Below are 15,621 nucleotides of genomic sequence, written 5' to 3' on the forward strand. Positions count from 1 at the left end.
TAATTTTAATGTTGGCATTGCTCGTTTTTAAAATAATGGACATTATCAGAATCACCTGGTAATTATTATATACGTTTTCCACTTGAGGTAAACATAATAATGTTTTACTCAATTTTATACTTGTCTCAAAATTTAAAAGTTTAACTATGATTTACTTTGTTAAAATCCGAGCCATGAGCTATAAATATTATGATTATAATTTTTTTGTTCTGGTAAATAAATATACAATTTATTATTGACGGGCACGGCATTGAAAACGAAAAGTTAATAAATATCAGTTCATATATTTTTCAAAAATAATATATTAAGTAAAATGTGATAAATGTCATTCAAATCGAAATATAAAAAAGAAATACAAATAAAAGCAAGCAATAGATCTAAAATTAAATTCATTACAACACTTTAAAAAATATATAAAATCTTTGAGAAGCCAGCTTCATCATTAAATATACTATCCAAATTATAATTTATTATGCATTTGTCACAGACAAATTGTTAACTAATATTATATATATATATATAAAATTAGTATTTATCTAAATGAAATTAAATTTTTCTATATATAATATGTGGACATTTAAAATTATGTTTTTATATAAAATAATTACTACATTTATATCAAATAAATTGAAAGTCAATGCCATGCCAGTCTGTGATGTACATTGTGATAGAGCAGCTTTGAGAATTAAATACCTAACATATCGATATCAATTTACAATGATAATATGTTTAATGAGATTCCACATTATGAGGCACAAAGTAAAATAGTAACTTTAACAAAAATATATAATATGTTATGATAAAATTTACTTGCGCATCACAAAATGCACAAAAATACACCTTAGAGTAACTTTAAGTTAATCATTGAGCTTTCCATTTATACAAATAAATAATGTAATAAACTACATCAAGAATTAAAAGAGGATAATTTTATTTAAAAACCTATTTACAGTTATTACTTATAAATACTGTACACTAGTATTTAAGGTCCATTGTCCATATTTAACGCTTCTTACGCGGTTTATATCACCTCACTTCACAGTGTTTATTAACCGTCATAGGAATCGAGGCCGAGGTAGAAGGAGCGGATGTCACCGCCGTCTCGACACTGGACCCCTCCGAGCCCGGCCCGGAGGAACCGGCCTCTTTCATAACGTAACCCGAACCCTGGGAGCTGCGTGACAATTTTAAACGAATAGGTGTCACTTTATCTGTCCGTATTCTACGCAAGGTCGAAGCAGCTTCAGAGCTGAAAGGTGGATCGATAGCCAATGGGTCCGGCGCCGTTGGATCGTAGTCGAATGGATCGACTGACGGTTCCGGCGCTGCGGCTGCTGCACCGGCTATCGGTCCGCCTTCCGAACCTGCCGCTACTTTTCTTTCCTCGTCCTTAGTACGCTTTATCTTTATAATCAACTTTGTAGCACTTTCACTTTTACTGTTTACCACTTGAAGTTTCTCTTTTTCCGATTTCTTTTCCTTCTTCTTTTTGCGTTTTTCGCTCTTAGTAGGTTTGTGTTTACTTGTTTTTTCATCTTCTTCGAAATCGGCCATTACCATGCGCCGATACTTCATACTTTCACGTCGTAAGTCTTCCAAGCTTGGTTTAGGAATAGAAGCCTGAAGGCGTTTTTTAGGAGGCCGAAATTGGAATCCGGTCGTTTCATCATTTACTTGTTGAACAATATTGGAACCTATTTTTATTTTCAATTTTGGAGCTACTGGTGATGTTGCGTTGGAGCGGTTTGGTTTTGTAGATACTCGACCGCGCCTCTTATGTGCCTGGCTTGATGTGCCAACGAAATTTGATAATTTAACATCATCAGCGGGGTCTACATCGTCATTCATGCTTACTTCCAAATGTCGTAGTTCTCGAGAGAGACCACTGGTTGTCTTTCGTTTTTTCTTTTCTATTGGGCTATCAGTTATTTTGTAATCTTCTCGTGTAGGTATGCTCGTCATAGAAGCCACTGCTTTAGGTATTGTTATGACAGCACGACCTAAAGGCTGAGGCGCAGCTGGTGGCGGCGCTATTCCCATGGTAGATGCATTAGTTGGATCATCCATATTCATGTCCTGTGTCCAATATTGGCGTAATAATTCTTTTTTCCGCATACGTCTAAGATTTGTTGATCCTGTCATCATGGTGTTCGTTGAACTATTTGAAGTATTTAAAACACTTGTATTAGATTCGTGAGTTGGGGCAGGTGGTTGTGGTGCAACTGGTTGTACCGAACTTGCGGAATAATTAGCATCTAAGAAAGGACCTTTTATCTTTACTTTCAATTGGTTCCTGGAATCTGATAATGACACTTTAGGTAACTGGGATATAGTTTCTTTAACAGGCTCATTAATTTCTTGTGCTGACGTTGTCGCTGGAACGCCCGTTTTCGGCTTACTAGCCATCAGAGCACTATGCAGTTGTTTTTCTACTTCTTCGTCAATTTCTATTAATTGTTGTTCAGCTGTACCACTTGCAAAAGCTAGTAAATGACTATGATAAGCGTCGCCAGTGGTCGGTGCGGGATTGTCGAATGGATTATAAGTACGCATATCAACGGGTCCCGGTAATACTGGATGCACTTGAGAGAAACCTGGGCCTCTTTCAGAGTTCGGCTTATTGGAAGGCGATTGAGGTTCATCAACAGGTTCAGGTGTTGTACTTTTCTCATCTTTACACTCAACCGTTCTCTTATCCGTCCTCGCTGGTTCGGGGCTTACTACACGAGGAGATTGTGACGAATCTTTATAAGAATGCTCAGATTTTCTATCATCCTTCGTATCTATAGACTTTCTTCGCTCTCTTAATGCTTTAAGATCGACACCATCATTGGCAATTTCTTCGTTAAAATCATAAACTGTACCAACTAATTTGCTTTGAATTGAGTTACCGAGGTAGTCCACTGATGCGTAACTACCACGACTTTTTGATCTCCCACGCCCTCTTTGATTTCTACTGCTTTTATTGCTTGATCGTTTACTGCCTTTTGACGAATCACTCTGTTTAGGCGAGATACCAGGACTTTTACCCGGTGATTTGCCCGGGAATCTTGTAACGATTTTCGTTGTCTTTGGAGATGATTTTGAATCTTGATGGTTTAAACTCATAATAGTCTCGTTACTGTCATTGGACATTTTTGTAGGAGCTCTAGTGTTACTTGATTCATTATATGACTCTATGCTGAGACTAGGACTAGAAACGACATGAATAGACATTTTATCACTACTTGTGACATCGATATCATCTCGCGGAGAATCAAGAGCTTTTGGAGTAGGCGAAGCAATCATTGCAGTTGTTAATGCAATATTTTGTGATGAAGAAGTGAAAGCAGCACATAAAGTAGAAAAAGCCGGTTTAGGCAAAGATTGTAATAATGGAGTGGCATTGTAAGGTAATCCAGACGCATATAATCCGGGACCTGGTGACGGTAATGGCAACTGTGATGAAGCACACGCTCCTGGAGCAAACAATGGTAACGCACCCATTGTACTCAAAAATGGTGAGGCATTTGGTGGATAGCTTGTATATTGATTCAGAGGCATAGTTGGTTCGACGCGACATGAATAGGCTGGCATTGGTGGATATGGGTCAATTTCAGGCATCACTGGTCCTTGACGAGATTCACAATTGAGATGAGATTTTATATCTGTTTTTTGAGAACATACAGATCCTTCTGAATTTGTACTTGAAGCTGAAGATCTTCGAGTCGTTATCTTGCTTTCTCTCCACTTTGAAGCATGACTTATGTATGGTGACGATATGGTAGCGCAATCAGAATGTATTACGGAATTATTATTATCATAGGTTTGGTTATCTTGTGTTAGTTCATGGTCATTGCTATGCACAGAATGATCAACAACTGATAAAGATTGAGAATCATCACTCTGTTTAGACAACGATATTGAATCTCCAACTTCTGAAACAGAATTGATTGATTGAACAGTAGCGGGTTCCTTAAAATCTTCAGTGTATGAAGCAATATCATATTTTGATTCACTCGACAGATCTTGTTGGGATTCATTTTCATTTTGAGTTATATTTAGATCCATCCATTTTTCATTAGAGTTCATAGGATTATTTTGATCTTCTTTATTTTCTGAAATCCTTCTCTCTCTGATAGGATCAATACTTTCTCCTGACTCTGAAAAGTGATTAGATGTTTCAGTATCTTTCGTGGAGACTTTAATATTATCTGTATTTCCAGACAATATTTCACATTCACTCTTTTCTTTATTTGTAGAATCATCTCGTCCTTCCTCGTCATCTCGTGCATCTTTATCATTCATTACCCCATCCTCATGAGGAACATTTTCAGTAGGTGCTTTTTTATTTAATTGCATTCGAAGCCTATCAACCAAGTTTAATGTTTCTTGTACACCCTGTTCTTTAGAAACCTCTTGCAAAAAGATTTCTGGATAAGATGTAAAAGGTTTCATCATTTCTTCATGATTGAATCCATCATCAACCGCAAGCATGTCAAATTCGAATAGTTCGTTATCTTTAGGCTGTGGCGAAAACATAGCTCTATTAGGGAAAGGATTAAGAGTAGATGGTATTTTAGCACTCTTTGATATTTCCACCCCTTGAACGTGACTGGAGTCTTGGGTAATGAATTTCTTTTCTGTATCTAGTATTGAACGTTTTCTAATTGTCCTCGAAATAGGATTGTCCACATCCATAGGATCAATTGTTCGGGCATCCATTGGTGTCTTTGGTGACTTAATCATGGTATTTTCGTTTAAATTGGCTTGTATTTTGGCAATCATTTTAATACTACTTTTATCTGCACAATCTGAGTCCAGTGACTTATCTTCAGTCATGTATTTTTCATGATCACCTGGTTTTTCTACAGGGGGTGGATGAACATTGGGGCTTAGTGCTTTCGGTAGCCAATTTTTATCAGAATCAGGGAAGTCATTCATAATAGTTGGGTGTTTCTTTTCTATTATTTCCACAGGTGGTGCATTTTCGATGGTAACAATAGTTTTCTTGATTGGAGAAAGATGAGATCGATCCTTAGCCTGTGAATCTCGTCTACTAGAACGCTTTTCATTTATTTTGTGTTCACGAGTTTCTTTTGGGGGTGATAAAATTTCCGTTGTAGGAGGATCTATGATGCTCATTCTCCTACTAGCTACAACTTTGTGTTTCAATTCCGTACTTTTTCTTGGACTTGACTTTTTCTGAGGAACTGTCTCATTATCATTCGTTTTAACTTTTTCTTCTTTATTATCTTCAATAGACAGACTAGGTCGCTTGATTTTAGCCGACTTTGTTGACTTTGAGTCAGTTTTTGATAGATCAGCTGTAGGTAACACGATGTCTTTCTTTATCTCCTCGTCCGTTTTCCGTTTCGGAGCTGTAAATTCAATGGGCTCGCTGGTCTCTTTGGATATTTTATTGGATGTAGAGGTATGTCCTGAGAAGTCTTTAGATGGTTTTCTCTGTCGGGCATCAGACTTATTAGGCAAATTTCCGCTTGTAGTAGTGCTTCTGGTCCGAGCACGCGTGGCAGCACGCGTGTCGTTGGGTCTGCTCGATTTCTCTCCTTCAGTAGGCGGTGATGATACCCCACACTCGGACTCCCGTTCGGAAGTTTTAAGCTTCTTGTCAGGGGCCTTGCGAGGGGACGCATCAACTGAGATACTCTTCTTCTTTCGGCGTCTACGGGGACGCTTGGGAGAGGGACTTCCAGAGCCGGAAAATCTTGATCCCTTAGAGCTGTCAGAATCACTCGAGGCACTAGTTGAAGACAATGGTTTTGACACCTTGTCAAGAAAGGGCAAGTCCACTGTCGGTCTAGAGCCTGGGGGCGAAAACATAGATGGTTGCCTAGTGGCTGGTTTAATTTCACGAGCTTTTGCTGTTGGTTTCATGCCAGGTTTTTCATGTTCTTCTTCTGAACTTGATGATGATGAATAACTACTGCTACTAGAATTAGATGACGAACTGGAGCTCTCCTTCACTGGTGATTTTGATCTTTTAGAATCTTCTTTTTTCGGTGAGTTCTTGGTTTCGCTTTTATCTGTTTCTTTCTTCTTCTCGCTATCATTTATTTCCGTCGGTGCAGCTTTCGTTCCCAGCCCACTCTTTATATGTGCAGCTGCCTTTTTCGCAGCTTGTCTTTGTGGAACGTATGATATGGGCTCTTTATCTTGATCTTTAGAAGACTTTTTCCTTCCAACTCTTTCTGGGATATCTTTAGCCTCCTTTCCCTTTGATTTTATTTTCGGTTTCGATTTAGCATCATCTCCACTCACTTGTTTATCAGTACCTGATTCATCTTTTTTAACTGTAGTTGTAGAACGCATATTTTCTGAAGCTTTTTTGGCAGCTTGACGTTGTGGTACAATTAAATCTGTAGGATTATCTTTCTGTTTAGCAAATTTAATATTTTCTTTATTCTTTGCTTCATCATCTGATTCAGTTTTAATGAGAGGCTTTTTCTCTTTGTTGGAAGGTTTTCTTCCTCTCTTCTTTGGAGCTGGTTTATCTTCTACAGCTTTCTTCTTTTCGGGTTGTGTTGAAATGAATTCTTTCATAGCAGCTTTAGTTCGAGGTAAGGGCTGCTGTGAATCATTTTCATTTGGAGATTTAACAGTTTTAGTTTTCTCAGATTTAGACCTCTCATTTTTAGGTTTCGATTTATCAGACTTCATTTCATCTTTAACAGACGCTGTATCACTACTATCCGAATATATATCGACGGGAAATTTACTATTTCTTGTTGTTCTGATGGGAATCAAATCGTCGCTATCTGTTCCAGATTGACCAGTTTTTCCTGCTGTCATTTCTTTTTCCATTTGTTGTAGTGTCTTACTACGAGACCTATCTTTTTTAATTATCATTAATCTAGATTTTATAGTATCGTCTTCACTACTACTTTCAATAACTGCTTTAGATTGTGGTATTTTTCTTTTCTTCCTTTCCGGCTTCTTTGGAGATTTCTTTCCTTTTCCTTTCGGTGAGACCTTTTTCTTTGGCGATGTAGCCGGTTTTTTCACATCGTCATCTGTACTTGAACCAATGGTGCGGCCACGATATTTGGCAGTACGACTAACTTCTGTACCACTTTCTTCGCTTGATAAGCCACTATACATGCTTCCACTTCGTCGAGACCCGTTTACGTAATGTTTCTTATAAGGATTTGCTGATTTTGACGCGCGGACAAGACCATTTCGGTCCTTTTTCTTATCATCGCTTGAATCTTGAGGCGCTATACGAGCGAGAAGATTATCAAAGTCGTTTTTGTGGTCAGGCGCATTAGCATGGGAATATAATCTATCATATATTGATGGACCATGATTAGCTTCTATGATAGCTGCCAGGTCTGCGCCTGCAATAGTATGGTCTGAACTTAACACTGCAACTTGTTTGTGAAATGTCTGTTCTCTCATGCGAAAGAATGAACGAGATAGCTTTTCTCTACGACTAACCATATAACATAGGTTTCGTACTCGCTCTAAATCTTGTCTCAGCTGAACAAACATTTTCATTTTATCAAGGTCAGCTTGTTCTTGTCTATGAGTCAATAACTCGTTATCGTCCGATTTAGGTGGCAGCAAAGGACGGTTATGTGCTGCACGCCTTTTTAGTTTCCAGTAATTATAAATGTAAGTAATAGCATCTTGATCAACATCGATTAGATGCGCACTGATATCTTTTACGCAGACATGACGATCAAATTCTCCTTCTATCTCTTGAAGACGTGCAGCACGGGCTTGCGTCTTTTCTTCCGACGTCATGTCTTTTCGTCGCTTTCTTTTCACTTCTTCTTCTTCTGAACCAGAACCAGGACACTTTTCTTTTTTCGAATTAACACTATGCTTTTGGCAATACGAACGCAACTTAACGCCATCATCAGCGTTTTCATCTTCTATTATTGCACGCATTTCTAGTCCATGTTTAAATGCACAAGTAACATGATAGGCAGTCTTACAAGTCTTTACCGAACATTGAATACAAGCTCCTTTACGCTCACGGCACAAAACACACACCAAAGACCAACGTGAAGCAGGAATGGAGGTTATTTTAGTTATTGGTTCCATTTTTTCTGCACACCCAATAGAAACTTCAGGGATCCATAAGACACAGCTGACGTGAGCCCATTTATGACCGGACGGTGTACTTTTCATAGCCCCACCAAGATTAGGGCACAACACACAAGTTGGCCTAATACCAGCACCGCAAGGACGACACAGCCACTGACCTAAAAATTAATATATTAATTAATAATGGTAATAATAAATAATAATTATTTATTATAGAAAAAAGACACACCATCTGGTATAACAGTGATTCCATAACAAGCTTGATGCACGCAAATGTTACAAGAATCACAAAACACCATCTCGTTTCCATCTTCGGAGTCTGGTGATCGACATACGTCACAAATAACGTTTTCATCATATTCAATGCCTAAACCTTCTTCAGATTTGATGATGGCTTGAATCTTGTCCCAAGTTCGAACCTAAAACATATATTTTATATTAATATGTGGAAAAAAATAACAATTCAGATAAGATAAAAAATAACTCTCGATTAAAGGTTTTTCAAAAAAAGCTTAGGCCATTATGTCTTGAATCTTAATGAATATATAAATAATTAATTTAAATCAGTTAGGCGTCAACCCTTAGTCTAACTGAGAATAAAGGTGAACGCACATCTGGTGAAGTGCACAGCATACTGTTGTGCAAGCTTTAGAGAACTACCATTGAAAACACAAACTCGCGTGATGACACTCGGATAAAGTGCACTGATCCATATATATGATATTATACATATATATTTATATATAAATTTATTACATATATAAATATACAATATATGATATATAAAACAATATACTTATTAATGGATAAATTAAAATGTATCCATAAAATAATTAGGCGAAGTAGCACAAAAACTAGAACAGACGCATTCCTGCTCGCTATTTACACACTCAGGCGGAGAAGCCAGTACTTCTTGCCAGGAACAGGTAGTTAAATACATGGACTGACGCATTCTTAAATACTATATATTCAACCAACATTATATATATATTCTTATGTATGTTTGTTCTAAGGTTATATAACGTTATTTATTCCCACTAAAATTTAAGCTTGGCAACGAAAAAAAACAAATATATATATAACGATTTATTCAAAATAGATCTAATATATAATCTTCTATCTTAAATTTCTAACTCAACCGAATCAATAATTTAAACTTTGAGAATGAAAGTAATATTGACAAAGATATTTTTGTAACTTTAACATATCTCTAAATAAAATCAGTTAAAACAAATATTTAAGACAATGGTACTCGAATATAACAAATATTCTAAAAAAGACAACAAAGACCATGATATGTTATATTCTATGCCTAGACATCAATGTCTTCTTACTCTATCGACCAGAGATATGCAATGCCATCATTGCATATTAATATGAATTAAAATGTCACCAAAGAAAAATAAAAAAAAATCATTAAATGTATCTTAATAGAGAAGCCATTAATGTATATAATAAATATATAAACTGCTTTTTTATATTTTTACATCATATTATATCATTGTATTATTGAACATCAATGGATTTGAATGACACTAAAACTTCAATTAATAAATTTATTTTAGAAATACCTTGAATTTCTAATAAAAATTTCTGATGATGATGGTACACTCCGTTACGCGTCACTACATTAAGAACATCGGAGCCCTAAATTTCGAACCAAATATAAACTTCAGCATAGATACACTAATTTAAATACTTATTAACAGGTGATAAAAAATGACATTTGTCTGAATATTTAAAGTGATTGTTCCATTTTTAAAAATGAAAACTAAACAATTCGGCTTTTTTAGTAATTTGCAATTATATGACTATGTAGGTGCAAAATGTCTAAATGAAGTATGTGGCTCGGCTTGGACATATGATGAGATTGACTGCATGTGAGGCGACACATAATTAAGGCATCTCCCGACATCCGTGGTATCGACACTAAGAAGTGTAAGCCATTCCTTACAACATCAATGTGCTGCCAACCACAGGACTTAAGATACGCCTATAACTACATATACTACACACCTATTTATTATAATAAATAGCAATGATATGAAAACTAAAAGTCAAGTCTACAAACATATCTTGTTTCATGGCTTCTATAGAATTTACAATCTTAGACTTTATTAAACAGTTTGAATCGGGCTAACTTATTTCACGCGCCAAAAGCACACAATACTTTAAGTACATGCACAAACTTATCTAAATAAATCAAATAATTTATTGTATACATAAGTTACCTCTAGTTCTTCAATGACTTTTTCGAACTGGTCTTCGGATACTGATGTTGCTCCTGCTCTTGCTCTTTCAGCATTTAGCAATTTTAACCAAGCTGTATCAGTTGCATCCAAGTCATAGCTGCAAGCAGCTTCTGCTTGTGCTGGAGTAGAACTCAGTAAATGGACTTCCACCTGGTACTGAGCATCTTGTGTCAGGTGAATGTATTTGTCCATAGGTCTGTTGACAATTTTTTTTGTAATAAAACATGAAAAAACAAATTTTCTTTACATTGTTTTGTATAAATCTCTACTTTAATTCAACAAACTTACAATTTAAATTCTTCAAAATTGGGTGGTGGTGGATTCAAAATGATTTTAACTTTGGGAGCTGGTAACGAATCAGGATTAACAGGTACTTGTACCCCTCGTTCCCAGTCCTGTTTCCAAGCATCATTGATGATCCAGTACTCGCTCGGTGTTAATGGTTCCGAGTCAGGTAACTTCATTGCACTGATGAGATCTTTCCTGGAAATTTCATGTAATATGTTTTTAATAACTATTTAAAATAATTTTTGTATTAATAATTTGTCTTACTCAAATCTTTAACAGTTAAATATTATATCATTTACAATGCTGAAAGTACATATAGCCAAGTGTGAAAATTACAAGATGTGTTAGCTTTAGAAATCAATTATTAGCATAATTATTTAAGTAAGGTATACCTTATACCTTACTTAAATTAGTTACAAAAATATGAAAATTTTATATAGTATTTTTGATATATAGAGCCAGCATAAATGACAAAATCAATTTTTTTAAAGCTAGCTAGTAGTAGCTAAAATATTTACAATTAAGAAACTAAGTCAAATAAATATTTAGTAATATATATTAATTTTTTTTTTGTTTGACCTAATATAATCTTTTACAAATATAAAAAGTAACTTAGTCAAACCATTATTCACTAAATTTAGTTAAGTACCTTAAGTCTATATATAAATAACTACACATATCATAAATAGTAATATAAATCACAATAAATTACTTACTGAAAAGTGTTAATTTTATTTTTTACTGGGAAAACACTTCTATCATTTACTTGATATGGACTCATAAAAAAAAAAAAATTATTATCAACAATAATTACAAATATATAAACACTTTTCACAATAATTCTACCAAATAACTGTCGCATTAATTTTAGCAATGTTTAAATACATAGCAAATCATATAACATAATAAGAATAACCATAGTGTAACTTTCAATATGCCTTATCTAGTGTCCAATAAATACAAACTATAACTCAATTTAAATTTATGAACAGCTATTATAACATACTCACATTAATTTGTTGATTTGAATTTATTCTCATAATTAATATTAATAAAATTAAAAGTTTAAATTTTATTATGTGAAACAGTTAATAGTTGTCCATAAAATGGTTTAACAAAATTATTATTTTTTAAAAATCATTCCTTTTATAAATCTTATAATTAAAATGTCTAGAATTTGGTTTCATTGAATTACAGAAAAACTAAATTTCTTAAAATAATAAGTTTCTGATTATTTTGAAGACTAATAAATCTTAATAAATATAGCTCAGCAAATGCTAATTAAAACCTATCTCATATTCATTTTAAATATTTGGACTATGTTCTACAGAAAAGTACCAATTTATATCAACACTAAAATTTTTATTAAATTTTAAAACAAAACAATAACCCTGTTACATAATGTTATTATTAAAATTTATTGACATTACATGTCTCTTTTTTAATTCAAAACATTGTTTTTCATGAAAGATCATATCTTAATAAATTTTATCAATGTTTCTGCGGGTTGTAACATTTCTGCATAACACAGACCATGTTGTTCTATAGATTTAGTTCATGTTTGTTTACATCAATACAAATATCAATTCTCTTATTCTTATTTTAATGAAAACTATCAACTTGACTTTAATTGAAACAGGATAATATAGAAAGCAATTTTGAAGGCAAAGCAATTTTGCACAGTTAACATAATATACAAAGAACATATTTTCGCATTGCTTTACAGTCATATAAATAATAGAGCAACTTCTTTGCAATAACAAAATACTAATTCATTTTAATTATATTAATAAATACAGCTCTCTTAACATACTTCTTTAATATATTTTTAAGTTTGCACAGCAATATAACATTCAAATAATTTTATTACTGTTAAAATGATTTTAGTAGATGCTTATTCTATTTATAATATATTATTATAGTCGCATAGCAGATAATATACAATATAATTATGAATAATTCAATTACACATATACAATTGAACTTTATGTATTATCAATAAACTGTCACACAAACCTGAATAGTTCAGCAGGTGCCTCAGAGGCACTTCTATTATATATAGATGACATCTTGAGGTCACTGACAGGCCGAAGCTGCCAAAGCGCCTCTTCGTTGTCTGTCCGTCGACGCTTGGATGCACCCGCCTCCTCCCCACGCATCCCAGACGCCCGCTTTGTGCCTCGCAACGACATCTTGTTTAGTTTATTCACAACCTACATGTTCACGAACCCTTCACTGCTTTACACTTAGAACGCGGAAGCAACATTGTGTAGAATGTCACATTATTCACATGATGACATTTTAGTTTGCAACCACAAAATAAGTGCAACCTGCAACAAAAGTATTGTTCTAGCATCAAAATATACTATTATAAATTATACATATATACTATTATCTACTTGAAGATATTTACATCAGTATGTGTTTTTAGTAATAGTGTAGTGAATTAAATGTGTATGGTTAAAGTTACATGAGTATGAAAAAACTAATTATAAGAATGAATAAACCTATGAAAGAGTTAAAATCATTTATATAGAATAATAACTTTAGGTAAAAATGCACTTTGACGTTTAGAATCAAATATGTCAACTCAGTACTAGGCATCGATTAAATCGCGATAAAAATTATCAGGCAAACAAGTTTTAATACAAACTTACAAAAATAATAAGTTCAAAATCCAAAACATAGGTTTTTTATTAGATATTAAAGACAATTAACAACAATCTCGTTTGACGTTTCACTATTTCACGAGTAAAATGTATGGCGGGCCTGCGGATTGCTCGGAAGCTCCGAGAAGAGAGGCGGGCATATTAGTTTTATTGTGTACCCTTTTACATACAAATACGTCAATTACAAATATAAAAATCCACTCACTTAACATTATGATGGATTCCAACAATTCCATTTTGTAATATCTACCGTAAATATTTATCAGACGGATAGTCTTCCATTACACTACATAACAAAATTGACAACATAGATAGCAGCACTGTTTTGTTGCCAGATTGACGTGAGTCCTACGCATCATTTTATTCCTATACATTTGGATATAGATATATACGTATGTGTGTATAGCAGTGTAAAAGTCGATTAGGCATTCATTATGTTTAAAGTAATTACAAACAGATAATAACGCATTTTTACGTACATTTTCTGTAATAGTCATTTGGCGCCATTGATCCGAAAACCACTTTGGTCACGTGACTATATACGAATCACCAACGCAAGCCAAGTAAAATGGCCAAAACGCACATCGAGTTCATATAATGTCATTGGTTTTGAAACGAACTTGTCGCACGACACGAACATTGAGATAAGATTTTTAATAAATTAAACCCCGGTATAAACTAAACACAAACACATATTCAATAAACATTAGATTTGTCACAAAGTAGCACAAATGATCGAGATAATACAACATGAACCCGAAGTGAGAGATATCAATAAGAAACTACGGATATTGACCACTAGTTGGCGCCTCAAAAAAAAGAAGTATAAATGTTGCTCGCCTTGAAATTAAATTTAATAATTATTGCTAAGCATTAATAAAACACCGAGTATTTATTATTAGAAAGTAATAAATGTTCAAACCAGAAGACTCTTTCATAGAATTTCTATAAAATTCAATAACGTCCCATCATCGTATTGATTATGATATTAATATTGATTTTATTTCAATAGGGATAAATCATGAACGAGACAAAATTAACAAAAAAACAATAAGCTCGTAAGATAATTATTCAAATAAAAATTTATGTGTTTTGATAAATTTAATTAAAATTTTTAGTAATATAAATATAAGTTTTTAGTAATATAAATAATTTATACAGCGATTGCTTAATTGTTGTTTTTTTGTAACTCTACTCTACTCTACACTACTCTAATAAACGTCACTCCATCCAGAGTAGAATATTACTATATTTATAAGAATAAATAATATAATTTTAATTTCACTTCTATTCGCATGTAATGGCATGTGCCTTTGTTATAACAAAGAAAAATTATCCAATCAATTATATTTAAGCATAATATAAAGGTATATTAAAAAATATAATCTGTTATTTTATATTATTTAATTTATACTACGATACCATTACACATAGCCTTAAATAACTTTGATTTTGATCTCAGATTATAAAACAAAGGCAGTTAAAACGCGTGAAACGAAAATAATATTGTTTCTGGATATTAACCATGTGTACGTGACAGCCCTGTAGAAAATGTAGAGCTGCCAGGGTAATAAAAAAACACCACATTTTAAACAACACATTTTTTTTGTGGCCTTTATTTGTGCCAAAAAGGCACAGATTATTTCACCAATGTCACGTAATACATATGTATGTACCTTACCAATGCAATATTATTCGCGTCGGTTTCCTCTTCACCGGCTACCCGATGTATCAGTTTATAATAAGCGAATCCGGGAAACTGGTAGTGTTCAGAGACGACAAATTAATGTCGAAAGACTCCCAATCCATGTTGTTAATTACTGAGAGAATAAGAATTTATCGATGAAACATTCGAACCATTTCGACAAACACCATCGCCGCACGACTCTCTGTAACAGAGCACAGCACACACATAGTCTACAGAGCATAATGCAGGATTCCATCACCACCATTTACCTTTATACTCCTGTGAAAATTATTCACGAAGAGGTCCCTGAAAGGAGAGTTATTTTTTGTAGATTCATGCCTACCGCATTAAGCATTAATTTAGGAATCGCGTCTTGTTTGATAATTTGAATTCAAAATCGATCAAAATGGATTTACTAATTACCAAAATGAGCATGATTGAAGTGAGAAAGTGCACAAAAATCCTATCCTTCTCGAAGACTTATTTATAGAAAGAAGAAGATTACCAAGAAGGTTACGAGACAAAATATCATATACCAGTAAGACAGATGTACTGCACCTTTTCCTAATTGGAGTACCCATCAGTAGGACCCATTCCGTGGCCTGGTAGGAATTCGGACTAAACGCCGGTTGAGTTCTTTGTCTGGGGTCACATGAAATCCCTAGTTTACGCC

At 34.0% G+C, this 15,621-nt stretch overlaps 1 protein-coding gene across 3 annotated transcripts; it reads right to left on the reverse strand.

The window, feature by feature from the left end:
- Positions 1-14,034, reverse strand: LOC113396126 (PHD finger protein rhinoceros). Of its 3 annotated transcripts, none has more exons than XM_026633940.2 (6): positions 13,741-14,034; positions 12,609-12,922; positions 10,593-10,787; positions 10,284-10,500; positions 8,282-8,471; positions 1-8,210 (listed from the first exon to the last, which is right to left on the reverse strand). In XM_026633940.2, the coding sequence occupies exons 2-6, from the start codon at positions 12,782-12,784 to the stop codon at positions 1,027-1,029; spliced, it is 7,962 nt and encodes a 2,653-aa protein (XP_026489725.1). In that variant the 5' UTR covers positions 12,785-12,922; positions 13,741-14,034; the 3' UTR covers positions 1-1,026. The 3 variants fall into 3 exon arrangements, with proteins under 3 accessions (XP_026489725.1, XP_026489733.1, XP_026489743.1); XM_026633948.2 differs by lacking the exon at positions 13,741-14,034 and adding an exon at positions 13,467-13,596; XM_026633958.2 differs by lacking the exon at positions 13,741-14,034 and adding an exon at positions 13,420-13,548.
- Between the last annotated feature and the right edge of the window lie 1,587 nt (positions 14,035-15,621).

This window comes from Vanessa tameamea, chromosome Z (genome assembly GCF_037043105.1).
Source record: "Vanessa tameamea isolate UH-Manoa-2023 chromosome Z, ilVanTame1 primary haplotype, whole genome shotgun sequence".
In the NCBI taxonomy this organism is placed as follows: Eukaryota; Metazoa; Arthropoda; class Insecta; order Lepidoptera; family Nymphalidae; genus Vanessa; species Vanessa tameamea.

Excerpts from the sequence above, each read along its gene's own strand:
- LOC113396126 (XM_026633940.2), bottom strand. The coding sequence starts at position 12,784 with ATGTCGTTGCGAGGCACAAAGCGGGCGTCTGGGATGCGTGGGGAGGAG. Across the intron at positions 10,788-12,608 it reads GCACCTGCTGAACTATTCAG|GAAAGATCTCATCAGTGCAA; the intron begins GTTTGTGTGACA and ends TGAAATTTCCAG. Across the intron at positions 10,501-10,592 it reads AATTTTGAAGAATTTAAATT|ACCTATGGACAAATACATTC; the intron begins GTAAGTTTGTTG and ends AATTGTCAACAG.